Source organism: Corvus moneduloides, chromosome 5 (genome assembly GCF_009650955.1).
Source record: "Corvus moneduloides isolate bCorMon1 chromosome 5, bCorMon1.pri, whole genome shotgun sequence".
NCBI lineage: Eukaryota > Metazoa > Chordata > Aves > Passeriformes > Corvidae > Corvus > Corvus moneduloides.
The window spans coordinates 57530023-57556103 of NC_045480.1; the positions used below are offsets into that span (position 1 = coordinate 57530023).

Genomic DNA, 26081 nt, shown 5'->3' on the forward strand with positions numbered 1-26081 from the left:
GTACAGAACAGCTGCATTTCACCCACGAGGTGGAAGGAGTGGGGAAAAAAACCCCTGCTAGAATTACACAGTTTCCATGCTGAGCTCCAGAGGCTAAGCTGGAGCAGTCCTGGCCTCCCTGATTGCCAAGGGTGCCACTCTGATCCCCCTCACCTCAGAGTGCCAGCCAGATCAAACTGCCATGACACTCAAGAAGCCTGAGCTGTGAAAGAACTCAACTGACAGTCAAACTCACAGCTCACTCATTGGCAGGCATTTAAAGATGCAAAGTTATCTGATGTCACTGCCAGAAATACCTCCTTTGGAAAGCATTTCTCCCAAAGTAATAATGCCTGCACAGTGATGCCAGCCCTGGTAACCAGCTCTAGACAAAACAGCCAACTCCTAAGGACACATTAGTAATAGTATCAGATTGCTGCCTTAAAGTCAAATAGGTTAACTGCATAGATGATTACTCAAAAACAGGAATAGTAAAAGTAGACTATGATTTTGAAGACAGTCTATGTTAAGCCCACTAGGTCTTCTTCTGAGCTGTGTCACTTGACTGTCACCTCAGCAACTTGCAAAGGCTTGTGGCTCAGATATTACAACTTCAAACTATTTCAGACACAAAAAAACTAAACCTCAAACCAAACCATCGTCCTGTTCTATACTGATATGCACACAGGGCTTGGATCCAGAAGTTAGACTCCTAGTGTCAAGCACAATCCATGCAATGATTGCCTCCAAGTCTGAAAAGGAGAGACTCATCTAAATCAGACAGTGGGAAAGTCTGTAAGTCACTCTGTAACTATAAATGATTTTAAATAACTTGCTTTTGGTTTGCATTTGTACATGTTTTTCCCAAGAAGAAAGGCCATTCTTAGTATCTTTTAACAGTATGACCATGAAATACTTAAACATACCCAAGTAGTTTTATAGTTCAACAGTTATTTGCCTTCTTCATCCTTGCCATTTGGTCATGTTACAAAGAAGTAAGTGGTTATTAAATACCTATATCTAGCTGAAAGTATATTTATATTAAAATACATGGAGTCAGGCTTTTAGACAGCATTTTGAGTCCAAACCAACCACTTGCAAGTCAGAATGCAGAAGGAAAAGAAATACATCACATCACATCTGGAATCAGAAACTGAGAAGTGAAAAGGAAAGAAACATTACTCAGTTACTGGATTAACAGTTTATTGCAACCACATTGGAGGATTTTGCAGTTATCAGGTCATTTTAAACTTAGCTTCCACTAATGTATTCAGGCTAGTGTGCTCAACAACAGCAAAAAGGAACCATAACACAACCCACTTGTTTTATTTCTTCACTGCATATTGGACATGACTGAAACAGATACGTGAAAGGCAATAATTAAAATCTCATCCTGGCTATACCAGAGGCGGCTGTCAAAGGCAGCTTCAACATCCCTGCAGATTTTTAGTTTTTGGTATTTAGCCAGGATTTCTCAACAGTTCAGCTGTTTATTTTTTACTAATGCTTTTATACTGTTTCCATTTTTCCAGCTCCTCTACTAAAGCGATTACCAACAGTAAAAGCATGCCAACCTCTTTTAGGATCCTAACAGCCTTGAGATTGTCAAGAAAGGGTAGAGAATTATTTTAACTATTTAAAACCCTTGTAAGTTTCATTCACTTCAGCAGTTATGCTCCGAGTACTGGATAATGCAAGAGCTCTAACTACAACCCCTTGAAAAGATGCATCACTAAATGTTTACTCAAAACCTGAAGAAAAAAACCAAGCTAGACCAAGGAAGTGTTTAGGCTTCAGACTGGGAAACTCGACAAAAATCCTAGGTTCAGATTACTAAACAGATAATTTTAGCCTAAAAAATAATGGCCATACAATTAAATAAAAGCTCACAAAGAAATTCACATAATGAAGATTTGTAAACATAGCTAGCTCAGGACACCCAACCAGCCAAACACATTAAAAAAATTAGAGACTAAAGCATATTGTCAGCAAAGTCTTGGACCAACAACTTTGAAAAGTGCTAGGTACAGTAAGTAGGAGGAGAGGAAAATATTCTCAGTTTGAGCAAACCACCTGTGATCATCCTACTCATAAAACAGATTCCTATTCTTGATAGTCACAAAGAACAATATATCTATGATGGTGTAAAGGATAAAGAGGATTTGTAAGGAAGAGGATAAAGAAGACCAGGACTGCTGGCAAAAATACAGAATGGTGTCTGACAGGTATCTGTGAATTTTCATCTTTTTTCTCTGTCACTGCAAAATCTTTTAAGAAACTGTGTTAAAAGTATTGAGATCAATCATATTAACATCTTTGTTGACAAAATACCACAACAGCCACACTAAACAGGAAAACCAAAAAAATCAATATAATAAAGCACAGTGATCTACAAAGAAGTAAACAAAATGCAAGACATAACCATGCTTGTACTTTTCAGTAACTGCATTTTATTACATGCAGAAACATCTCCATTTCACTAAGAATAGCCAACCTTCCAGCCTGCAACCATGAGCAGTTTGAGTACAGTGACCCGTTGTGGGATATGCCCAGCCACTGCCCTGGAGGGATGTCTGCTGAGATAAAAGATTTTGCAATCGCCCAGCAGGACTCCCTGGAAAGGCAACCACTTTTGGGTCATGGCGAGGAAAGGCAGACCCACAATCCTTTGGGAGACCCTATGCAGATCATTCTGTAACCCACTGGTCTGTCCCAGACCCTCTGTAATCCATTGGTCCCCTTGCTGATCCCCTGTATCCCTATAAAGGCAAGCTCCCTTGAACCCCTTGAGAGAGAGCTCATCCCTGGCTCCCCCCTTCGCCGGAGGGAACCCACAATAAAGCTACCTTCGTGCGGAACCAGCCACACGGGCCTTCTCGTCTCTCTGGTCTGGCTTGGCCTGGAGGCTGCCCTGCAGAGCTGAGCTGAAACCACGAGCTGACAATCACTAAAGAGCTGACAGCTTCTGCATGGGCCCTCCTGCCAGCAGCTGAGAGGAAGACACGGGACCTCGGGAAGGCGATTCCTTTCGGGACCATCTCCCCGGACCGGTCATCTCTTCCTGGGTCACAGCCTCGGACCCCACCACCAGCTGTAATAACACCTTACAAAGGTATCAGCAAGGCTATGTACTGCAAGCAAAATACATGTTCATAAATTCAGATTACACAGAAACAAGGCTGCTGAGACCAGCTTTACACAAACTCCTGGGAAGGTGATGCACGTTAGCAAGGCCATGACAATGAAGCAGAGGACCAAAGGGACTCATCACCATTTGTGGCTGCTTTAGCAAGCCCCTTCTTATTCTCTTTTCAGTGCACAGCACTGGCCTGGTGGCGCTCAGCCATGGGAACACTCTGGTATAACTTGACAGATCTAGGAACACTGGCCAGACCTGCCTTGAGTCATTGGCAATGTTCATTTCTTAACCAAATTCTCAAGTGTCACTTTCACCAGAAAACAAGGAAATCTAATTAGTAACAGCATCTGTACGAACACCTTGTGAAGTACAAAACAAACCCACACCACCCAAAATCAAAAGCCTGATAAATGCAATACATCTAATGGACCCCTAAAGCAGCAGGGATTCTCCTGGGATCAGCAAGAAAACACTAAGTGAAACGAAATATCATTGCCAAATACAGCAGTATCTGCTAGTAGCTCTTTAAAGCTGGGACAGATACACTTAAGAGTAGCACTATTAAGAGCCGAAAGACGCAAATATTTTCAACTTCTGAGCTAAAACTGGGCAAAAACCCTTAAAAGAAGGTATGAAGAAGAACAATAAAGCCTGCTCTCAAGAAAGGGGAGAATGAGGCTGAAAAGCTGAGTCAGATGAATGGCAGAAAAGTAAGAGAGGACAACCTAACAAGTAATTGTTCACTGCAAATACAGTGGACTCTAATGAAAATGAACACAAAAGAATGCAGTATCACCAGTTAGTAGAAAAGGGGTAACATTTGGAAGTTTCATTGCTGAGACAAAAATATGCCAACACCATCTCTTCTCTTTCCAATCAAGATGCAGCAGAAAACTGTCAGCAGGCTATAGCTTACATTTGAGGATTTTAGAACTCAAAAATTCCACAATATTTGTATGGTTACATTCATAAAATTGGCATATTTAAACCTTAACTAGCAAAGGTTTAAAAACACAATATATTTCATTCCTAAATCCATTCATTAGAACAAAAGCAAGAGCAGGAAGAAGAAGGGGAAATACAGAATGGATCCTTAATGATTTAACTGAGAAGCTTGACATGCTGTCAACCACATTTTAGGTGCTTAAAGGCTTTTCAAATTTTTCACCTTCTGCTTATCTGTCCTCTCCACTACTGGCAGATACGTAAACTCCTGAAGGCTGCTGAGCTGAATAAATCCGATTTTTTTGGGGACTTAATACTTAGAGATTAAGCAATTTGAAATGACCAGGCCTCAACTGCCAGTGCCTAGACCTTTCTGTCGGGGCAGGGACAGGTAGCAGACCTGTCTGCAAAAGGTGTGCCCAGGTGTTGGACCTCCTGCAGCAGGTGGCTGAGCTGCAGGAGATGGTAGGAAGGAGCTGGATGGCTGGTTCCAAGCACAGGCTGCAGGACACTCAGTCTACAGCCAAAGAGCCAAAAACTCCCCCATCAACACACCCAGAAGGGACAGGGGCAATCATCATGCTGAAGAATGGAGGCTTGCAATGACAAGGACTGGCAGGAGGAAGAGACTTCTCCCAAAGGCTCTGCAGACTGAAGAGGAAACACCTATCACAGCAGGAAAGATGTTGCAGCTAAGGCAGCCCATCTACTCCCCATGCCACCAGTAGGAGTTTGGGTACGCAGACCATGGGACTGGCTTGGAGAAACCTGGTCTGTGAGGGACTGGTGGGGGTCCATCTGCCAGAGAAAGGAAAGAGATTCTTCATTCATAGGCTTGTCTGGATGGTGAGGAGGGTTTTAAACTACAGTTGTCAGAAGAGGGAAATGGTGGGTTGTGATCTGGAGTGGAGTCTGGTTGGAGGCCTGTAGCCAGCAGTGTTCCCCAAGGAGTCACTACTGGGTCTGGTCCTGCTGAATTTGTTAAATGACCTGGCTGACAGGACAGAGCACATCCTCAGCAAGTTTGTGGATGACTAAAATCTGGGAGGAGTGGCTGACACACCAAGAGGTGGTGCTACCATTCAGTGAGACTTGGACAGAGAGGAACCTAACAAAAATTCATCAAAAGCAAGTGCAGGGTCCTACACCTGGTGAGGAATAATCCCACACACCAGTGCAAGCTGGGGGCTGACCTGCTGGAAAGCAGCTCTGTGGAGAACAACCTGGGAGTTGTTCCAGGGGACAAGTTCTCTGCAAGCCAGCAATGTGTGCCCCTGTGGCCAAGAAGGCCAGTGGCACCCTGGGGTGAGTTAGGAACAGTGTGGTCACTAGAACTGCTGCCTGGAGAGGTTGTGGAGGGTCCTCTTCTGCAGAAACCCACCTAGACACAAACACATGTAACCTGCCCTAGGTTTGGTTGGAATAGACAATCTCCAGAGGTCCCTTCCAACCCCAGCCATTCTGTGATTCTGTGAGCACTTGGAAGCTGCAACAATTTAAGTACAATCCAGTGGAAGAGAGAGATTTAAGTACAATCCCGTGGAAACACTGTACTGCAGTAGCAATTCGTTCACCTGCTCTGATTCCTCTTCCTAATCTCCCAGCTCTTGGGATGTAGGGGAATAAAAGCAAGTTGCAATTATTCAACCATGAAACAGTTACTAAGCTCTCCATGCTGCTATAATTAACATATAATACCACAAAATATGGACAAGGACAGTTAAAACACAATGAGCACCCTCTCCTGCCCAAAAAACCCAAATCACAGAGGAAGAAAGAGATTATGTTCTTTGCAGACATGCTGTAAAGAAAAAAAATATTTTAAAGTTTTCAAAAATTCATGTCTTACTGTCTTCAAAACAGAAATGTTTTACACAATTGCATCTTCTTCCTTCACCACAACAGCTGCGACAAATATACTTTAAGACTCAGCTATCCTGTGACCTATAGCTGTTTTCTTCACATCAAAACTATTTCTCACATAGAAGGAATCATAGCATGCTATCACAGAAATTCAATTACACACAGCAAGTACAAAAGCAATTCCTACAATTAAACTAACAAGGACCTTAGAAAGAGTACATAACCGAAAATCTCCATGAGTCAGAGCCTTTCAGGCAAAATGGAAGGTGGAGAGAAAAAGAAAAAAGCTATAACTAAGTTTTGGATAAAAGCAGCATGTCATACAAATTGCAAATGGTTGAATCACGTTACATGTACAAGCGAATGCATTGTTTCCTAGAAAACCAGCATTTCAAAACACTGAGATATCTAGTTCTGGATGGGACAACCCCCTTTCCACCACAAGAAAATACTACGTTGCCCAAAGGTACCATCTGTTACAAAAGAAGATTATTAAGGAAGAACATTCCAGCGCTTGTGAGGTACTGAACAAAACACAACAAAACTCCAAGCACTCACTCACAGTCATTAGTTAAAGTCTTAAACACTACTTGTTTACCACACACCTCACTTACAGCAACTTTCCAGAAAAGTACTGGAAATAATATTCTGTGCAGCAGAATACTTCAAAGCAGTTCAGTTTGCCTTCTGTAATTGGAAACAATGTTCTACTTTCAAGCAGAGCTTTAGGCAAACTAAAAATAAAATAGAAACTAAAAATCAGAACATTTCCCTTCGCCCTTCCCTTGGTTTGCATGCCAGTCATTTTCAAAACATACCATAGCACGAAAGCCAAAACACAGACCTGCACAGATGCTAAGGCCACTAAACATATTCTGAAGGTGTTCACTACACAGAACAATCCAAATTCGGGGTTTGTAGATTCCAGGGCCTTTACATTTAATCAAGTACTTCTAACCTTATGTTCCCTACAAACTTTGGTTTGAGATGAAAAGGAAAAAAAAAACCTAAAATAACTTCAAATAATTTAATTTTCTGCAGTGTTTAGTAGGCCAACAGTAAGGCATTACAAATCTAAAATTACATTGAATAAACATGTAGTGAACTTAGTTTGACTGATAAAAAATCCAAAAACCAAACAAACCTGAAATGCGAAGAGCACTTATCACTAGACCCCCCCAAAAATGCAGATTTTTGTCTTCTATATATAGCTTGAAATAAAGGTCTTGCTTTCCAAACTCCAGACACCTCTTGAATGTGAGGCTACAGAAGAATTCCGAAGATACAGCAATATCACACCAAGAACACTCTTAACAACACATGTGAAAACTACCACCATAGGCTTGATATCGAGTTCCCCACAAACTTTTAGCAGGTGTTATCATATTGCACACCTTTAAGATGTGGCTGTCTGCCAGCAATTTCAGCAAGAGTTTTACATTTTAGAGCTGTATTTATGAACAAGAGTTCATCACAACAGAACTGTAACCTGCCAGTTTACTGGGACTTTGCCAACCAGGAAGCACAATGATGAGCCAGTGCATCACATATATACTACACCAGTACTGCCCAGCTGGGAGGTACAATGCATGAAGTTCATTCTAACTGAAACAAAAACCCCACACCCAACACTGATTTCAGTGAAGTATTTAATTTCAAAAAAATATGCTAAAATGGCACACAAAATTTTGCTCTAAAATCTTAATTCCTTATGTGTCTTATGCAATCATGATCCTTTCCAAAGTTAGAACACCACAGAGAAGAAAACCAGAAAAAAAATCTTAAGACGATACAGCACAATGCTTTAAAGGTGGTGCTGTCAAGATTTGAACAGTGGTGAAAGCTGCTAGGGCCACTACCGCTTTTTAAACTTATCCTAGAAATCTAGGCTGGCTTTCTTCATTTTTGAGTCCAGTGGAGCATTAAAACAAAGACAGCCCAACAGTTACACTGGAGTGATCTGCAGGAAAACATGCTTATAGCTGCAGATCTCAGCAGTTCTACCAGCTTTAAACATGACAACACTTCACAAGTACAGAATATATTTACTTGCAGAAGGGCTGAGCTGAAGATAAACAGCTCACCTGCAGGCAAACCAGGACTTCATCCAGATTCCTTCATTCAGAAAAAAACACTATTAACACTTCCTTCCCACTACAATCTCTAGATAGAGCACCTCTGTATTCCTTTTGGGAAAACTTACTTAAACAACTAGGACTGTGCAATAGCTGACTGACTTTTGTGGAATGAAATTCCACATTAAGATTTTGAGTTGAGATCAATTCAAAAGGAGAAATAGGAATTTCTGTGGAATCTGCATCCCTGCTCCAGTACCACGTGGGTCACTTCAAATGCAGGCTTCTCAGACCTCTGAAGTCTCATGTGTCATAACATAAAAGGTTGAAGAGCTTCCGAAACACAAACTCCAAGTTTCATCAGCTTTAGGTAATAAAACCAACAGCTTTGGATAAACACTTCAAAAACTCCCAAAAACTTACAGGCAGGACTAGCCAGAAAGAAGCATTTCAGTGACTAGGACAACACTGTATCTCTTACAATCTTTGCTTTCAATATGCTGAAAGCGACACAGCAAGATATCGACACTGTATCTTATCCCATCCCTGGAGAAACTCTGTTCCAGACAATATGCCAAGCAAGGCCACTTAAGGAAGATGAGTTCTTTGCATGCACCCTCCATGCTGCTCACCGTTCCAGTGCCCAATCACTCTCTGGGGGAAGAACCCTTTCCTACTACCCAACCTAAACAACCAGCAGGCTTTGAGAAAAGCCCCAAATCTGTCCCTACGGGATACCCTTCCCAATTTGATTTTCATGGCAAACATGCTCAACCACCATTTGAACAAGTCATCACTAAGTACACTGAGTTGATACAGATCCAGAATGTTCATCTTCTCAGAATTACTAAGTGAAGAAACAATAGCATGCAAAGCCTTAACTGTATTTTTCCATGGAAGAAGTTGTTCGGCTTTTTTTTTTAATGTAGCAAGATCTAGCTCTTCACTACATCTAAAACCAATTTGACACACAAAAGAAGCTTTAGCCAACTGTCAGGTCAATTTTGAGGGCTGGAGATTAGCAGTGATTAACATATGGCAGGACACTGGAGCTGACCTGCAGTTTGGCAGGTTCTCTGTGTGACTCAGTTGTCCTCGTTCATCACTACACAGTTAATAGCACCATGTACCCACAAAGAGCTGGACACACCTGCACCAGAGGCTGTCACTCTAAATTCTCTCACAGTCCAGCTCAGGACACACACCCAAACAGCTCTGTATCAAACTGTACAGCCTACTGAAACCAACCCAGCAGCGGCAACAGAACTTAAAAATAACTATGGGATGTCTTTCCGCAAAATTCTGTAGCATCTGCATTTATCAATGTCATTAAGAATTCTTGTTAAGAATCCAGGACATCCAACTTGTCAAAACCTTTTATTCAACCTATTTCTTTTTGCTGACATAATACCAAAACTCACCTTCCTGTTCAACAAAGAATGAGCTCTTATTTTTCCTAGTCATTCCAGTAGCAATGGTAAAAATTCACAAGCAGCCTCCCTCTTGCCTGTTTTCTGCTTCTCTCCTGGAAAAAGCCACATTTTTTTGTCCACAAGAAACAGGAGTGACAAACTTTGCCAATATCATTGAGTGCAAAACTGACTACAGCCTTACTGATCATTCCAGCGTAGCCAGTCCACAGCACTGGCACCAAAACTAATCTCTGCAAATGGAAAAACACCCACTGGTCATTTAATGATCCAGGCATTCTCCCAGCAAATAAAAAATTTATTTTAGGAAAAGATCAATGCATAACAACACAAGGTTCACAGTGCACAGATTCTTGACTGCTTGCTAGTACAAGGGATTTAGAACACCTACCTATGCAAAGTAGAATCAAGTTACAGTTTAGAAAGTGAAGGTCACTTGTTTGCCTAAGTTGATTTCAAGGGGAAAACAAATAAATCTTAGAGAAACAAATCCTTTTATTGGGTCATTTTATAAGCAAAACAAACTCAAGAACAGGCTAGTTAATCTCCTTGCTTGCTGTGTTCTCTCATCCCTTTTTAACAAATACAAACAAGCCCATCAACTATTCCAGGCAACTGAAGTTCACAAAAAAATAGGAAATGCAGTTCTTAAGAAATTCTTGACACCAGACATGTTTTCATTCTTCAGGAAAGCCTCTGCAGAAACATATGTATACCCAAGACTCACCCTGCCCTGCTGGCATACTGTCAAACGAAAGAGCACAACTGCACGTAGGTGATCTTGCTGTACTACAATTCTCCTAATTAATTGCCATTCTTCAATTTTGCTATCTTTTCAATAATGGGCAAAATAGTGTCATTCATTTCAGGCATTCCCTATTTTCTTACTCTCTCTGACACTCTCTGTTTTCTCTCTAAAATTGAAAGATTTGTTTTGTCATAAAGCAAAGAATTACAAAATCACTCAGCACTGTTTTTTTCAACAGAGAGGCTTTTGTTTAAGCTTACTGAGCTAGAGATGCTTTAACAAAATGCATGTCATGAAACCAGAAAAAGATGAATCCATGAGGAAGCTATGATTAACAAGAGTAAGTGGAAAAATTAATCACCTAAGACTGCAAACTCACCATGTTTGCATATGTAATAGCAGAGTGAAAGCAAATAGTTTTAACACAGTAATAAAATATGTCGAACACAGGCAAAACAATTTCCATTCCCTTTTCCACTCTCTACAGAAGGCAAATCATGGAGGCAGTTTGTCTGCACGCTTCCCAGAGGATCATGGCTCTAGATTTATCAAATACAATACCAGTGGCAAACTAGAACAAGGAAAAAAAACCAACCTTACTCCTTATCAAATGCTGAATACATAACTAGTGTAAGTATCTGGTCTTTTTTCCAACAGCTACAATGAATACTTAAGAAAATACCAGGTGTTCTTCTACCACAAATTAACCACCTATAGTCACAAAATAGTTCCCAAGGCAACCATAATTCCCTCAACCAATGCACACCACTTCCTTCCCATTACTCTACATTCTGCTAAGTGAGTGCTCACTGCCTGAGACACCACACAAACAACTGTGTGCAGCAGATCAGAAGAATGGGCAAGGTACACAAATTAGCAACTCCTACGTGTTTAAACTGACAGTTGTCAAGTGATATGTACATGAGAATTTTATATTACACTGTTGAGGGTTTTGGGTTTGTTTGGGTTTTTTTCCATGAGAAGATTGCTTAAGCTCATGTTTCCACTGCCAAGTTTATAACAGAGGTGCTAGCTGGTTTGTTTTTAACAATGGACAGAGAAAAAAACCAAATCAACACACCAACTAACCTCTTGTCCACATACCAGTTCTGAAAAGATCCTTCTTCCCTTGGCAAATTCTGGGTAACTTATGCTTCCATTATAATTTTAAAATGAAAAGCAAAAGCTAAAAAAACCTTGTATGTCAACAAATTGTTAATTATACACTAACAAAACAAGCACCTGTTACAATTGTATAGGATTTAGTGTAAGCAATATCCTAGCAACACCTTTATTGCACTGTTACTTCAAATAACATCATTTGCTACTTTGACCACTGTGCACACGAGCAGTGGCATTACTTTCCCTGTATTTCAGTTCCCTGTGCATATCAACTACTGCTAAAGGTGTCCTGCTCACCTTTGGCATCTGCCCTTTCATTTCCATACACTTTCCCTTCTTGTGCTAGCAAACATCTGTGGAGCTGCAAGGGCAGCCCAGATGAAGGAGCCAGGCTGGAGCAAAGCCATCCAAACCCAACTGTAGGTTGTCACTGGCCCATTTTCTCCATGCCACTGACACTGGTGTTCAACCCAGGAAGAAAATTACTCCACAAAGTAGTAAGCAAATTCTAGCAAGTCAGTGTGCTGAGATAGCTCAGTTCAAAGTCTATGAGCACCAGAGCAGCACCAAGGGATCACATCTAAAAGATTTTTCACAGAAACAATAATTTCATCCAAGGAAGACAAAGTTCTTGAGTCTATAGCAGAAACTGCTGTTACTCCAAAGGAAGAAAAACCCCAAAACAGTCAGTCCCTAGAGAGGGGGATTCAGTACATACCTAGAACTCATGCAACAGCTCAAAGCAGAGCCCAAAACTAAGGACACAACCCTCATGTGAGAAGCAACACATCCAATGGCAGAAGGATGGCTCTTGAAGGGGAGTGACACACAAATTAAGGAGCCACAAATGAAGATCTGGAACATGAGAATCTCTCAAATCCTGTAGCTTTGCGCCTCATGACTGATCAAGGGGTTATTTTGTCACTCTCGCTCTTTCTTGTGCAAGAACGTTTTTTTCAGATTTCTAATGTCAGGTGAGCAAGCCTAGTCACAGGCTGTACTGAAAGCCACATGCTCCTCATCAGCTTTCTGAGCAACCAAGGAAACCAAGCTACTCAAATATAAGGCCTGGCAAAATGCAAACCTTCGAAACAAGAATTCAAGAAATATTTTCCACTACTCATTGGGAGCTCCTGAAACTAAGAAGAATAATAAAAAACCCAAACCAAACAATCCTGAGTTTACCTCCTAGGAACTTGCTATGAAGTATCCCACCACACCCTCCCACTGCTGCAGTGTACAACCTCTGTGGGACATTAGGATGTGCTTCTCACAGCATGTGACAAAGAAAGCCCTACCTCTATAGCACATATAGGGAACAAAAGCACAAACACACCAAATGACAGATAAGGAACCTCAGTTTGCTGCTGAAGCAGAAACCAAATGTTGTTGTCCCCCCCGTCTACCTTAGTTCCCCCTACAAATATTTTTTAAACAAGTGTAAGGGAAAAGAACCTAAGGGACTCTGATGGTTTTTCCAAATCTAGAATAAAATATATCACAGTGTATGAGATCTCTACAACATCTCTAAGAATTAATTCTGACAGTAGTCTTCATCACCACCCTTATTTACCTGTGGTTAGCAGATACTCCACCTTTGAAAGCATTTAAAACTTCTCAGGAATTCCAGCTGAACTAACTGTTCAGAGCATTCAGTTACAAACTATCTGAGTGTGGACAGCACAGGAGTATAAGCAAACCAGACATCAGCAGATAGTTCTTGATACATAAGCTGAACAAGCAACCTTGCATAACAAACTGTTGAAGCTTACCCCATTACAACAAGCATGAAGTACTTTTTTAACCCATTAGAGAAGCTGGGCTGTATTTTCAAATGCACTCTCCAAGCCAGCCTGTAAGAGTGTCTGGCCTACAGAACAGTACATCTCTCTGTAGGTTGATGCAATTCTGTACAAGGCATGTAACCAACACTTACCACTTGCTGACAGATACGTAAATTGGATGTCTTCACAAATAATAATTTAAGAAAAAAAAAAAAAGACAAGTATAATGCATTGTATTTTACAAAGGGATGCCACTGACAGAAGAAATATTTTCAGCTAATAACACACTACTCTTCTTGCCTCCAATAAACCAAAAGCTGTTGTGAAGAAGATAACCACATACTCACGGATTCATTACCTGTTTGTTATTGCCAGCTCCATGTAAACATTGCAAAGAGTACTTCAAATTATTTCTCTATATTCAGTATTTCCTACAGTAACTGTATATATTTCAAGGAACTGTTCAGAAGGATGAAACTAATAAAAGGTGATTTAAATATCTGTTCTTTCCTCACCTGACATCTTAAGTCTGAGAGCTTTCCTCCTGATTACAGTATATTCCAGTGGACAGTTTCACATGCTCTCAACGCCACAGGGCTTTCCAGAACCAAAATCTTCAATATCAAGCATTACATAATTAGGACATTACATGCTTCAAAGTCAAGGCCACAAATAATTAAAAACACATTCTAAATACTGATACACCTCATAACAAGCAAGAATAGTGACAAGAAAAGATGGGACTATCTGAAAACATGCTCTGGCTACATTCACAGAATCACAGAATTGTTAAGTTCGAAAAGCACCTCTGGAGATGTCCTACCTCCCTGCCAAGACAGGGCCACTTGGAGCAGGTGACACAGGACCATGGTGAGGTGGGTTTCAATGTCTCCAGAGAGAGAGACTCCACAATCTCTCTGGGCAGCCTGTTCTAGTGCTCTGCTACCCTCAACGTAAAGTTCCTCCTCGTGTTGAGGTGAAACTTCTTCTATTTTAGTTTATGGCCATATATCCTTATCCTGTTGCTGAGCAGCACCAAAAACTCTGCCACCATCCTCTTGGCACCCGCCTTTGAGATATTTATGTCCATTAATGACATCAGTCTTCTCTTCTCTAGACTAAACACACCCAGCTCCCAGAGTCTCTCCTCATAAGAGGGATGCTCCAGACCCCTTATCATCTTCGTGGCCTCCGCTGGATCCTCTCCAGTATCTCCTTGCTTTTCTTGTACTGAGGATCCCAGAACCGGTCATATTCCCTTGGAGCTGGGGGCTGTCCACCGGCCGGGCAGCGCACGCTCAGGGCACAGGTGCGCCCTGGCAGCGGGGTGAGCTGAGGAAACACCGCACCCGCTCCGCGGGGCAGAGCCGGAGCGAGCATCCCGCTGACACAGGCGGGACGTCCTCACCCACCCGGGGCGGAGCCCAGCACGACCCCGGCGGCTCACCGGGGGCGGCCCGGTCTCCTCGGGCGGCGTACGCCGGCGAGTTCGGCGAGCAGTCCGGGCCCCGGAGCCGCCCGACGCGCTGTCCCCGGGCCGGGGCAGCCGGGCCCCGCCGGCCCCAGGCCCGGCGCGACGAGCCCCAGCGGCCGCCGTCCCCGCGCGGTGCCGCCAGCGCGGCCGCGCCCCCCGCGCCCCCCGGGCCGGGTCTCACCTCGCGGGGGCGGCCCGGGCCCGTCAGCGCCGGCGGCTGCCACCGTATTTCGAAAGATCCGCCATTTTCAGCCCGTCACCGCCGCTCCCGCCCCCGCCGCACCTGCCCCCGCCGCCCCGCCCCGGCGCCGCCCCCGAGCCGCGAACCCCAACCCCTTCCGCACCGGCGGGTCCCGCGCATAGCCCGCTCCGAGGGGGAGCCTCACCGCGCCCTGGGGCCGCCGTGACCCCGCCGCTCCGCCGCGGCTCCGGGCGCAGCCGACCCCGGCGAGCGGCAGGGAGGGGACGCGCCGGGCGGGCGGCCCCGCGGCGGAGGGGCGGCCGGGACCGACTGTCCGCGCCATCCCGGGGAGGCCGGCAGGGCCACCCGGGAGCACGGCCCGCCACGGGGACAGCGCACAGTGAGGCCGGGCCTATTCTTTCCCGGCGGGAGGCGGCTGTCAGCCGCGCTCGCACCCCCTTCTCCGTCCTCTTGCCGCCGCTTTTCCGCCCCTCGCACTCACCGGGAGGGCGGGCGCTCTTATTCTTCCTCCGCTGGCGATGCCTCTCTCCAGTGCCGGCGCGCCCCGGTGCCGCTCCCGGCGGCCGCGGCGGCGGCGGCTGCACCCGCGCCGATCCCGCCGCCGCGTTTGTTCAAAATCACGCGCCCCGCGCCATTCCCCCGCCGCATCCCATAATACCGCGCCGCCCTAGCAACCGCCGGCGCAGCGCCCCGCGCTTCCGGGACCGCCCCGCCTCGCCGTCCGCTTCCGGGGCCACGCGCGGGCACTACCCGCGGGAGGCGGAGGCGGCCGCTCCGGCCTTATCCCACGCGCGGTTTAAATCCCGTGGGACAGCTCCCTGGGATATTCCCCCCCGCCCGCGCGCGGGGCCCACCGGCCCGCGCCCCTTCCCGCGGCCCGCGCGCGCTCCCCCGTCACGTGACCGCCCCCCCTCCCGCCGGCGCGCGCGGCTCCATGGTGGGAGGAGGCGGCTCCCAAGATGGCGGCGGGCGCGGTGAGGCAGGACCTGGCGCAGCTGATGAACTCCAGCGGCTCCCACAAGGACCTGGCGGGAAAGTGAGTTGTCCGGCGCCGCCGCCGCCGCCTCCCCGCGTTGCGGCGAGGGGTGCGAGCCGCCCGCGGGGTGAGGGTGAAGGGGCGCCGTGCGCTGAGAGGGCGGATCGCGTCCGGCGGCCGCGTTTCTTCAAATAAAAAGGAGACAGAAAGGTTTCACCTCGTGGTTGTGTAGTTTTTTCGTTCACGGGCTCCCGCGTGTCCGTCCGGCGCCCCTCAGGGCTCGGCTGCTGCCCCTGGGCTGTGCCACAGCGGGAGGCCGGGGAATTTGTTTTCCTCTGCTGCCGTATATCAGCGATTCTTTTGTTATTAGTAATAATTCTTATTCTCTTCATTAAGAGAGGATTTTGGACGGCAGCCCTCAGGGGTTGAGCTGCTCGTGGCGTGATGTGTCACGTAGGTTTTCACTCCTTCGAGAGTCCAGTCAGATGCAGATCCGTCACCTGGAATTCCTTGACTCCCTGTCCAGTTGCTTGTGTTTTAGGGGAGCTGTGTCACTTGTAGGATTTTCGTGTGAAACCTTGGAAATTTTGCCTTCAAAATGTAGCTTGAACGCGGATGTAGTAGTTTATCAGTATTGCACACACTGAGACAAAGTTTCATTAGCTTGCTGAAACAAGAAAAGAGAAATTGCTGGGTTTTGCAGCAATAAACACTTGAAAACACATAGTGTGCACCTGTGTTAATGTCAAGTGGCTGTAACATAATATTTATCATCCAGTCGCATAGAGTGTGGCATTTTGAACATTTGACTACCTTGGTTAATCGATGACCAGTAAACTTTTCATTACTTTTTCTATGCACTATCCTGGACATGTGATTATTAATTTTTTAAACCTCCAAAATCACACATACATTCTTAGATAACAAAAATTATGAGCTCTGTTATCTGAGAATCTAGTTGTGGGTTTTAAGAAGAGCCAGGTGCCAATTCCAGGTGAATGTTCATAGTACTTGAGAACAAACTGTTTGGAGAATTGCCACCTTCAAGCATACAAAATATGAGCAAAAATAGGGCTCTGACATGAAAAGTAAGCAGAGGGGCAGAAGTTCTTAGTGAAAAAAAATGTCATTTTTAACCTTTTTTTTATTTCTTTATGGACAGGTACCGTCAAATATTGGAAAAAGCCATTCAGCTGTCGGGTGTGGAACAGCTTGAAGCTCTGAAAGCTTTTGTAGAAGCAAGTAAGTACATCTAAGTGGTTGCACACTGAGTGAAGGCCAGAGGTCTGTGGGGTTGTGTGTTTGTTAGCTCTATGTGAGGCTGTGTAAATGCCATGTATTTTGGTCCTGTTGGACCTCAGACACAACAGGAAGAGGAACCCTCATCACCACATTTGGAAGTGAAGAGGGAATGGATTTGTAAGCTTTATGGTTATTACAGCTTTCCAACCTGTCAGCGCTGGAAGGTGAAAACAAAGCAGCCTCTGTTGGGTGCTAAAGTTGGTACTGGATGCCAGGTGGTATTTAAACTGACAGCCTCCTTCTTCACCCATTTGTAAAACTGCCAAGAAATTGTTAGGGGGATTTTTTGTTTGGGTGTTTGGCTTATTGAACATCTCTGTAAATTATATCTATTAAAATGTTTTTAAAGTCGAGAATAAGCTTAGTGAGATTTAGCCCAAACATGTGCTTTGTCCAAGATATTTCAGCAACCGAGAACTGTAAATCAAGGTGAAAAATTCATTTTTTATCCGTCAGGGGTTAGAACTCTGGTGACCTCTAGTGTAAACAGTTTCTGAAAGAAAAAAACCCCCACCTTTTTAAAAAAAAAGGAAAAAAAAGTCACCCTTACTTGCATACCGTTTTAAAAATTGAAATATTCAAATTTAGCATAAAAGCAAATTATCACCTGCAGTGAAGGTACTGACAAATATGGCATCCATTCTGTGTTTTTCTTCTGTGCATCTCTGAACCAGTGGTGAATGAGAATGTCAGTCTAGTGATCTCACGGCAGCTGCTGACAGATTTCTGTACCCATCTTCCAAGTCTCCCTGACAGCACAGCCAAAGAAATTTACCACTTCACCTTGGAAAAGATACAGCCCAGAGTTATTTCGTTTGAAGAACAGGTGAGAAATCAATGAGGGGGGTTTTGGCTTGTGGGTTTGGCTTTGGTTTTTCCCCTCCTTATCTGCTGACTATTTCAAGCCTTTCAAAGAGCTGTTCAAAACAGATATTCCTACTTAGAGTCCAGTTTTGCAGTCCTGTACATGGAAAACCTGAGCTGAATGCAGAGAGCACTTAGGACTGTGCAAAGATGACAGTCACTTCATCATGATGATGGACATGTAATTCCTCTGCTACCAGAAATTGGCTTGTTACAATGAAACAATCCTTGAGCCTGCTGGAGGTGCTCTAGAGAGACAGACTGCTACTCATAGTATTGCCTTTTACCCGAGTAGTAGAACAGTCAGACGGTGTAAAGAGCATGCACCCTGACAAATAGCTTTTGTTTCAAAATAAATGAATTTTCTCTGTGTGTTTATTTTAGCCATAACCATTTTACCTCGAAAAAATGCTTTCTTGCAATCCCAATTCTCTTCCACTACTGAATGTGCTGCTGTGCTTTTTCAGTTCAGTTCTGTGTTTTGTTGTATGAATGTGCAGTATCATCTGAGAGTTCTTAGAGAAGTTGCTTATATAAAAAGTCCTTAGGATCTAGTGTTTGAGAAGAAAGTCAAGGCAGTTTCTGAAGTGATTTTTATTCGCTTCTCTTTACCTTTTGTCTTGTTAAGCAGCTTTTACTTTGAGCTGAACATGCTTGCTTTTATGTCATCATGATTAGGCATAAGTTAAATTTAATATATCAGATGATTTTTTTTTTTACCCACACTTCCACTTAAAAAGCCAGGTTGTAAGCACTGATATTTTGCTTGCTGACAGCTGCTCTCCAAAGTAGAAGTTTCTGCATTAGGATCTAATCACAGTTCATCTCATTCATACCTCACAGGCATGATATGAGGTGTAACTGCAAAAATGGCTTGTGACTTTTGGTGGTCCAGTTCTTGAAAGATTTGTTTTGTCTTTTTAAAAGCTTTATAAACGGTGGCTACTTTTGCTATTGATTTTATTGTTCTTCAGGTGGCTTCAATAAGGCAACATCTTGCATCAATCTATGAGAAAGAGGAAGACTGGAGAAACGCAGCACAAGTGTTGGTGGGGATCCCTTTGGAAACAGGGCAAAAGTATGCTATATCCAGTTCTGTGGTGTTATCTGTACCTGCTCTCTCTTTCTACTGATCTAGACCAGCGAGTGAGAATTTTGGGGTTTGCTGCAGCAGGAGTTACCCACTATTAATTAGTGCTGATAAACAAGTCTTTCTAATAGTACTTTGCAAAAATGTTATTAAGGTTATTGAAAGGTTCCTGAAAGGTGGCAGTTCTTCCACGTGTCCACCTTCTCAGTTCAAAATGAAGACATAGTTTGAAATTGGATAATAACAAATGCAGTTGGGGATTCTTTGGTGTGTTCATGAAGTGGGGTTTGTTTTGGCTTGTTTTGTTTGTTTGGGTTTTTTTATGTTGAGAACCCTTGCTGTTACTTTTCTCTGGCAGTCCTTTCCCCTTTCTCAGTTTGCCCATAGAAGGAATTGCTGTAGGTTTTGCCTATTTAGCACCTATTTGTTGCACTGCAAGGTTGCTTCTTAACTCAAGTGGCTCACCACTGGTGGCAAACTTCCAGTCCACAAAAAACAAATTATGAGAGTGTAGATTTGTGTCTTGGTGGACTGCATTATTTCTACTGGTGTTTGCAGGAGCCAGTTCTCTATTGGCATTCATCTCAAATTTCTTACTCTGTACAGAAAGCACTAATTTTGGTAGTAGGGAAGAAGAAAGCAGGGTAAAGCAAATGTTGCCAAGTGCTTAAGAATCATAATAAATGTATAGAGTTAAGAGCAAGGGTAGTTCTGGAGCAACTCTGAGCACTTGCTTTTCTCTTTCCCTACAGACAGTACAATGTAGATTATAAACTGGAGACCTACCTGAAAATTGCCAGGCTGTATCTGGAGGATGATGACCCAGTTCAAGCAGAAGCTTACATTAATCGAGCTTCCCTGCTGCAGAATGAATCAACTAATGAACAGCTGCAAATCCATTATAAGGTTGTCTAACCTGTTTTATTGCTTTCTCTTTCTACAGGGAGACAATTCCACATTGAGATGTTTTTATGCACTGCCATTAAAACTCTCATCATGAGAAAAGAGACAAAGGGAAAAGCTATATGGTTTTGGGAGCTTGAGAGACACGTCGTAGCAATAATTAACTCATTCCTTACCATTTGGAGATAAGTCTGTAATGGTTCTTTAAATGCCAGCTTTACTGATAGAAAATATAAGTTAGGCTTCAAAACATCTGAAATATTGCTGAAAATACTGCCTCCACCTTTGTCTATAAATCTAAGAGGGAGAAAAAACTGCATCCAATATTAGAAACAGTAGAAGTCCTCCTATCCCCCAGTAATTAACTAATAAGTCCCATACATAAATGTAGCACAAAGTCTTATGTAGTAAATTAACTGCTGACATTCCTGCTTTGTTGTGGGTTTGCTGTGTACATAGTTCATACACAAATTTCTCAAACCATTTTATAACTGGTGAGCAGTGATGACTACACTGTAATGGAATTGGTCAAGTGGGCTGGTGTTTAAAATTCTATGTCACAAAGCAGATGTGCCGTGAGCAGTAGCTCAGCATCTGGTGGTTTTGGTTTGTTGGTTTTCCCTTTCCTTTTTTCTTCATCCCATATTACGTTTTGAAGTGCACACCCAGTTGAAAGTGTAAATATTTTCTGTGAATCGTAGAAAAGCACAAAGGAAGGAAGAAATATCAGGTGTTACCGTGCTGAAAGGGAAAAGCAAACACTTGAATCATAAATTGCTGCCTAAGTGGTAGCTATCAGTGCCAGTAGTGAAGGGGAAACTCACACGAGTACAGTACCAGCTGTACAATATTTCATTTACTTAGGCTCAATACTTGGCTTTTAGACATTTGTAGTGTTTAACACGTGAAATGCCCTTTCAGTTGATTTCCATGATACTTTAGCAAGGACTTTTCAAGTCAGGCTAATTCTTTGAAGATGCAGATTTCCCTAGGAAGCAGAAGAACAATATTTATGGGAGCTATCACTTGATAGCGTGCAATTTTTACACACCTATATTGTGCAGCCTCCTCTGCTGCTTTTCTTTTTCTGAGATATCCTTCCTTTCTAGGTTTGCTATGCTCGAGTACTCGACTATAGAAGAAAGTTCATTGAGGCTGCCCAAAGGTACAACGAGCTGTCCTACAAGAGCATAGTCCATGAAACTGAGCGGCTGGAGGCATTGAAACATGCTTTGCATTGTACTATTTTGGCATCAGCAGGTAAAATACACCTTACATGTTTGTGTAAAAGACCTGACATAGGTATTTCCCCTGAAGCAAATCAGCTTGTGTGTTACTTGTGGGGAGGTACCTTGTGACAAGATTTGGTGAGGAATCCAAAATTGTGAACATGGTGTCAGCATTACCTGTTGGCACACTATTAGCTCAGAGTTGGATTAGTTCAGTGTCTTTGCCTTTGAACCGAGCACAACCAAATTCCTTCTTCAGTAGAGCTTTGTTGGCTGTTATTTGCATGTATTATGGGAAAAAAGATGGTAACTTTCTGCTGTTCACCTCCAAATACTTGGTGCTTTGGTGGTCATTTATGAGAATTCCTCTTGACTTTCCTAGGGCAACAGCGTTCCCGCATGCTTGCTACTCTCTTCAAGGATGAGAGATGCCAGCAGCTTGCAGCCTATGGGATCTTGGAGAAAATGTATCTCGACAGAATTATCCGTGGAAATCAACTGCAAGAGTTTGCAGCTATGCTAATGCCTCACCAGAAAGCGACTACAGCTGATGGTACACACTTCTCTAAAACCTTGTAATGCTAGGTGTTCATCTGTGGGAGTTAGACTTCCCAAATCAGTCAAGAAGTGTCATGGAAAAGAATTTAGTATTGCTTATATCATTAGTTTAAAAATACTTTTCAGCATGTACTTTGGTAGTAAAGCTTCTTAGCCATAGTTCATCTTTCTGGTTTGCCATTAAGGTTTTGAAATACTCTTCTGGAAGATAACTTGTCAAATTTTCTTTCCCTGTCCATGTACAGTCCTCTTCACTGACAACCTCCCAGTATTTCTAACTGATTCTCTGTCCTCATGAGCTTCTAAGGCACTGTGAGGAATAGGGTGCCTAGAAACCCATGACATGCATGTAGGCCATAAATGGTCTGTACTGATGACACATTTATTTGAACTGCTTCCTGACTTGACAGGAAGGTGACATAGTGAGGGGATGGTTTTGACCTCACACATGTCTCCACTGACATGACATTAAGTCTGGAATCTGAACAATCAGAAAAAATGTCAAGTAATGACTTCACTGGAATCCTAAACACACCAGTCTCAGTTTTCTAGATGGGAAGAATATCAAAGTGGAAAAATACGTAAGCATGAAATACCTCTGAATCAGGAAAATCCTCCTAGTGAAAAATAATCGTTGATTGAGGAAAAATAAGTAACCATGTAATTGCAGAAGTGAAAACTGGGTTGAAGGTACTTGCTACCAATGTGCTGCATTCCTTCCCTTGGGTCACTTTATTGTTCATTTATAACCTGTACTGTTTGTCCTTAAAGAATGCAGGTTAGTTGGTATTTAATAATGTGCTTATCTTCAGCTAGAGGTTAAGGGGCAAATGAGTTACACTGTTGAAAACTGTTCAGTCAAGAAGAGAGACATCAGATAAGGGTTTATCACAAGCACAGTGAGAGAGGTTAATTGTACCCCTAAGAGCCGTGATGAATAATAAGAAAACCCCCAATGGTCTTTCCATTTGTCAAGCTAGGATCACAGGAGGTCAAACCCCCTCAATTCAGACATTAAGTCTTGTAGCAAGGGCTCCACTTACTCTAGAAGTTAAATAAAGGGTTTATCTGTTTTAAAATCAGCCATGTGCCATCCATTTGTTTTTGTCCACTGTCTCTGCGCTGCTTAACAGGGATGCAAGGCAGATGCATCTGGACCTTCTGCACATGTAGCACTTCAGAAAAATAAAAGAGAAGCGTTGTTTCATTTGCTCTGCTATATAAACCAATATTTCAGTCTTATAGTAATGTTTTGGGGATTTTTTCTCATCTAACCCTAAAGGTTCCAGTATTCTGGACAGAGCTGTTATTGAACACAACTTATTATCTGCAAGCAAACTTTACAACAACATTACCTTTGAAGAGCTTGGAGCATTACTAGAGATCCCTGCAGCCAAGGTATCCATTTTCTACCGTTTTTTGGTTTTTTTTAAACAAGGAGCATGAATGGCATGAGAAAATATCTGTGGTAAATATTAGGAAAATCAGTTAAATTTTAGGGAATCACTAAATATTCCATATTAGGAGAAAGGTTAAATATCTGGCACATTTATGAGAATGGGAGGTACACAATGTTGAATGAACAACAGTGGCGTTAGGCCACTGATAGTTTGTCTAATCATTTCATAATGAGTGCTGTCTATAGGTTCCTTCCCCCCTGTGTGTGGACCTCGTTAAGTCTGAATAATTTCTAACTTCTTTGAGAATGGACAAAGTTTCTGACATCTTTCCTTGCTATTCCAGGCAGAGAAGATCGCTTCTCAGATGATAACTGAGGGTCGCATGAATGGATTTATTGATCAGATTGATGGAATTGTTCATTTTGAGAGTAAGTTCAACCACAGTATAATTTATTTTTTTGGCGCCTTTCAGAGTGACCTTTTCGAGGTGGTGCCTGCAAGGCCAAGGATACTAAGTTTATTAATCCCTTCTGCCCAAAGTGAGCTGGCTCGTCCTTCTGTGGCCAGGAGGTGGCAGAGTTGGCCATAAGGGACAACCTTTGACACTTCACTCATTCCTGCCCTGCATCTTCTTACCCACAGGAAAGTGTGAATTTATTCCATCAGTCTCCTTCTAGGAACAGGTTCACCAGGAAGTTCTCTGTCTAATCTGCTCCAATGCAGGAGTTAGGCTTGTAACAGGCAGCCAGAATAATTGTAGCTTTTGAGTACATAAGTGATCCTGATGTCACTGCAAGGAAGGCTTCCTCTGTGAGTTAGGTGAGGGTGGTGGCAAAAGGAAAGGTTGCAGTTGACAAGGCAGAGGAATTGCTAAGACTTGCTTTGTTTAGTGTGGGTTGTTTTTTCTTTTCTTTTCTTTTCAGCTCGTGAAGCTTTGCCAACTTGGGACAAGCAGATTCAGTCGCTGTGCTTCCAAGTGAACAACCTGCTGGAGAAGATCAGTCAGACAGCCCCGGAATGGACAGCGCAGGCCATGGAGGCCCAGATGGCTCAGTGACTGTGCCCCGCTGTCCAAAGGGAGGCAGTCACCTGCCTGCTGTGCCAGCAGGGGCAAGCTGAGCAGGACTGGGAAGCAAACAAACCTACCATCTGCACTTGCCTATCTTCTGCTTCCACTGTGGCTTAGGACACGATTAGCTGATACCATGTTTGGTCTGACAGGCTCCCAGTTCTCTGAGCTTAGATTGATGCTCTTGCTGCCTCTGCGTTGCACTCTGCTTGTCCTGAAAACTCTGATTTCCGTTTAAAAGAAGCTGTAATGTCTGCAGCAAGCTTTGGGTTTGGTTTATTTAATTTTATTTTTTTCCACTGTATTGCTATAGCTTTGTAGCCCATTACTTCCTATGATGCGTGTCCTGCTGTGAAAATAGAAGCACCACGTTTCTTTTAGTTGTAATTATTCTAATAAAGGCTGAGATAAGCCACTTGGTTTAAGTGTTGTAAGGACCTGTGGTTTTGGTTTGTTTGGTTTTGTTTTCATGTTTTTTCTTAAACAGTAACTTGAAATAAATCAATTTTTTATAATTGCATTTTCAGCCCCTGAAAATGTTAAATGAAAACCATATTTTTTTTCCATCTTTGCTTATAAAATGCAGATCAAGCTGTCATGTGATAAGCAGGACTAACTTGAAATGCTTATGCACAGCAATGAAGTATGAAAGTGGCCCTTCTGACATTTATTAGTCTGGAGTTGGGCACTCTTTACCCATCCTTATGCTTTGCCAGATACACACATTTAAAAATCACGACAAATATTTGGGTCTTCAGAGGCTTTTATGCTTGGTTATCTCCAGTCTGTTGGAAACTCCATCTACTCTTACATATTTAGCTGCATACCTTGGATCCATTATATTTTTCAGTTGTTCAGCTTCTTAGAGAAACAAAACCAAGTTGGATGATGAGGCAAACATCCCTGAAGAAAGGAATTCATAAGGTTTCAGGATGTCAAGCACAGCAGAAACTAGTTGCTATTAAATCAAAATCTTCAAACAGGAAAGAGCAGCATGCACACTTGCTGTTCTTGTCCATGTTTGTAAACAGGTGTCTTGTTTCGAGGTGTGTTGCTGCTACTACTCAGAAACTGTCAAGTGAGTATAGACCCAATTACAATGTTGTCCTTGCTGTGCAGGTATTGCACATCTTAGTACAACAGCATGATAAAAGTAAGAGCAAAGTGATGACATAAAGGGTGGGAGTAGGCTGAAGGGTATTTTGACCACCTATTTTTAAGGCAGATGACATGTAACTTGTTTAAAGTGGTACTGGCTGAGAATTTTCTCTCCCCTCAACAGAAATGTTGTTACTGTTAGTTTGGAGCCTGTTGTTTTTCTTGTTGCTTGTGCTCTGACTTCTGCACAGAGCTCTTCTCCTGGAGCATGCCCTTTGCAGATGGAGGTGTGCCGTGTATGCCATCCATGTACATTCCCATTTAGGTTATTTGCTGCTTCACTCTGGCACTTAACGGAGAATCCAGTTCTAAAAAGTCATACCAGTGTGTTCACAGCTGCTTTGTGGACCTTTTCTTCCTGTGGGCCAGGACTGACTTCTGGAAAGCAGTAAATAGTTCTACTGAACCATTTCTGAAAGGACAGACCCGAAGTGGCCAAACTCGAGCCTCAAAACCAAGATGACTTTTGGTGATGCATATTTCAAGTAAGCCAAGACTGATTTATGTGATGGCCCCTGACATAACCAAGATCTAGTCTGGGAATGCTGTGGTAAGCCAGGGACAGGTGAGGGAAGCAGATCCACTTCCAGCAAGGATGAACAGAGAAGGAGCAGAAGTTGCACCCTTGAAACATGCAGCATTTGGGCTATGTCATGCAACAGGCATGCTATGGAAGGAGTGTGTAACTTTCACATCATCAGGGAAGATCTTATTTATTAGAGTAAGTACAATTACCCTCAGAAATTGCTGTGATACATTGCCCAGCCCACA

The 26081-nt window shown here is 43.2% G+C and overlaps 2 protein-coding genes across 4 annotated transcripts in view; one reads left to right on the forward strand and one right to left on the reverse strand.

The window, feature by feature from the left end:
- The window catches only part of LIN54 (lin-54 DREAM MuvB core complex component), a 40615-nt gene extending 25213 nt beyond the window's left edge, over positions 1–15402 (reverse strand). The window contains exon 1 of one of the 3 annotated variants that reach the window (XM_032107999.1): positions 15243–15402. Coding sequence is in view for 1 of the 3 variants with exons in the window: in XM_032107998.1 (XP_031963889.1) it covers positions 13601–13607 (7 nt within the window). In the remaining 2 variants the exon portion in view is untranslated. Of the gene's footprint in view, positions 1–13600; positions 13700–14740; positions 14835–15242 lie in introns of those variants that run through there. The other 2 variants (XM_032108000.1, XM_032107998.1) reach the window with 2 other exon arrangements.
- A 216-nt stretch (positions 15403–15618) lies between these two features.
- On the forward strand, positions 15619–24589 carry COPS4 (COP9 signalosome subunit 4). Its single transcript, XM_032108003.1, has 10 exons — positions 15619–15797; positions 16900–16979; positions 17714–17865; positions 18878–18981; positions 19746–19899; positions 21006–21156; positions 21508–21678; positions 22966–23081; positions 23427–23511; positions 24007–24589. The coding sequence occupies exons 1-10, from the start codon at positions 15721–15723 to the stop codon at positions 24138–24140; spliced, it is 1224 nt and encodes a 407-aa protein (XP_031963894.1). The 5' UTR covers positions 15619–15720; the 3' UTR covers positions 24141–24589.
- Positions 24590–26081: the final 1492 nt, after the last annotated feature.

Excerpts from the sequence above, each read along its gene's own strand:
- COPS4 (XM_032108003.1), top strand. The coding sequence starts at position 15,721 with ATGGCGGCGGGCGCGGTGAGGCAGGACCTGGCGCAGCTGATGAACTCC. Across the intron at positions 17,866-18,877 it reads TTATTTCGTTTGAAGAACAG|GTGGCTTCAATAAGGCAACA; the intron begins GTGAGAAATCAA and ends ATTGTTCTTCAG. Across the intron at positions 19,900-21,005 it reads AGCTGCAAATCCATTATAAG|GTTTGCTATGCTCGAGTACT; the intron begins GTTGTCTAACCT and ends CTTCCTTTCTAG.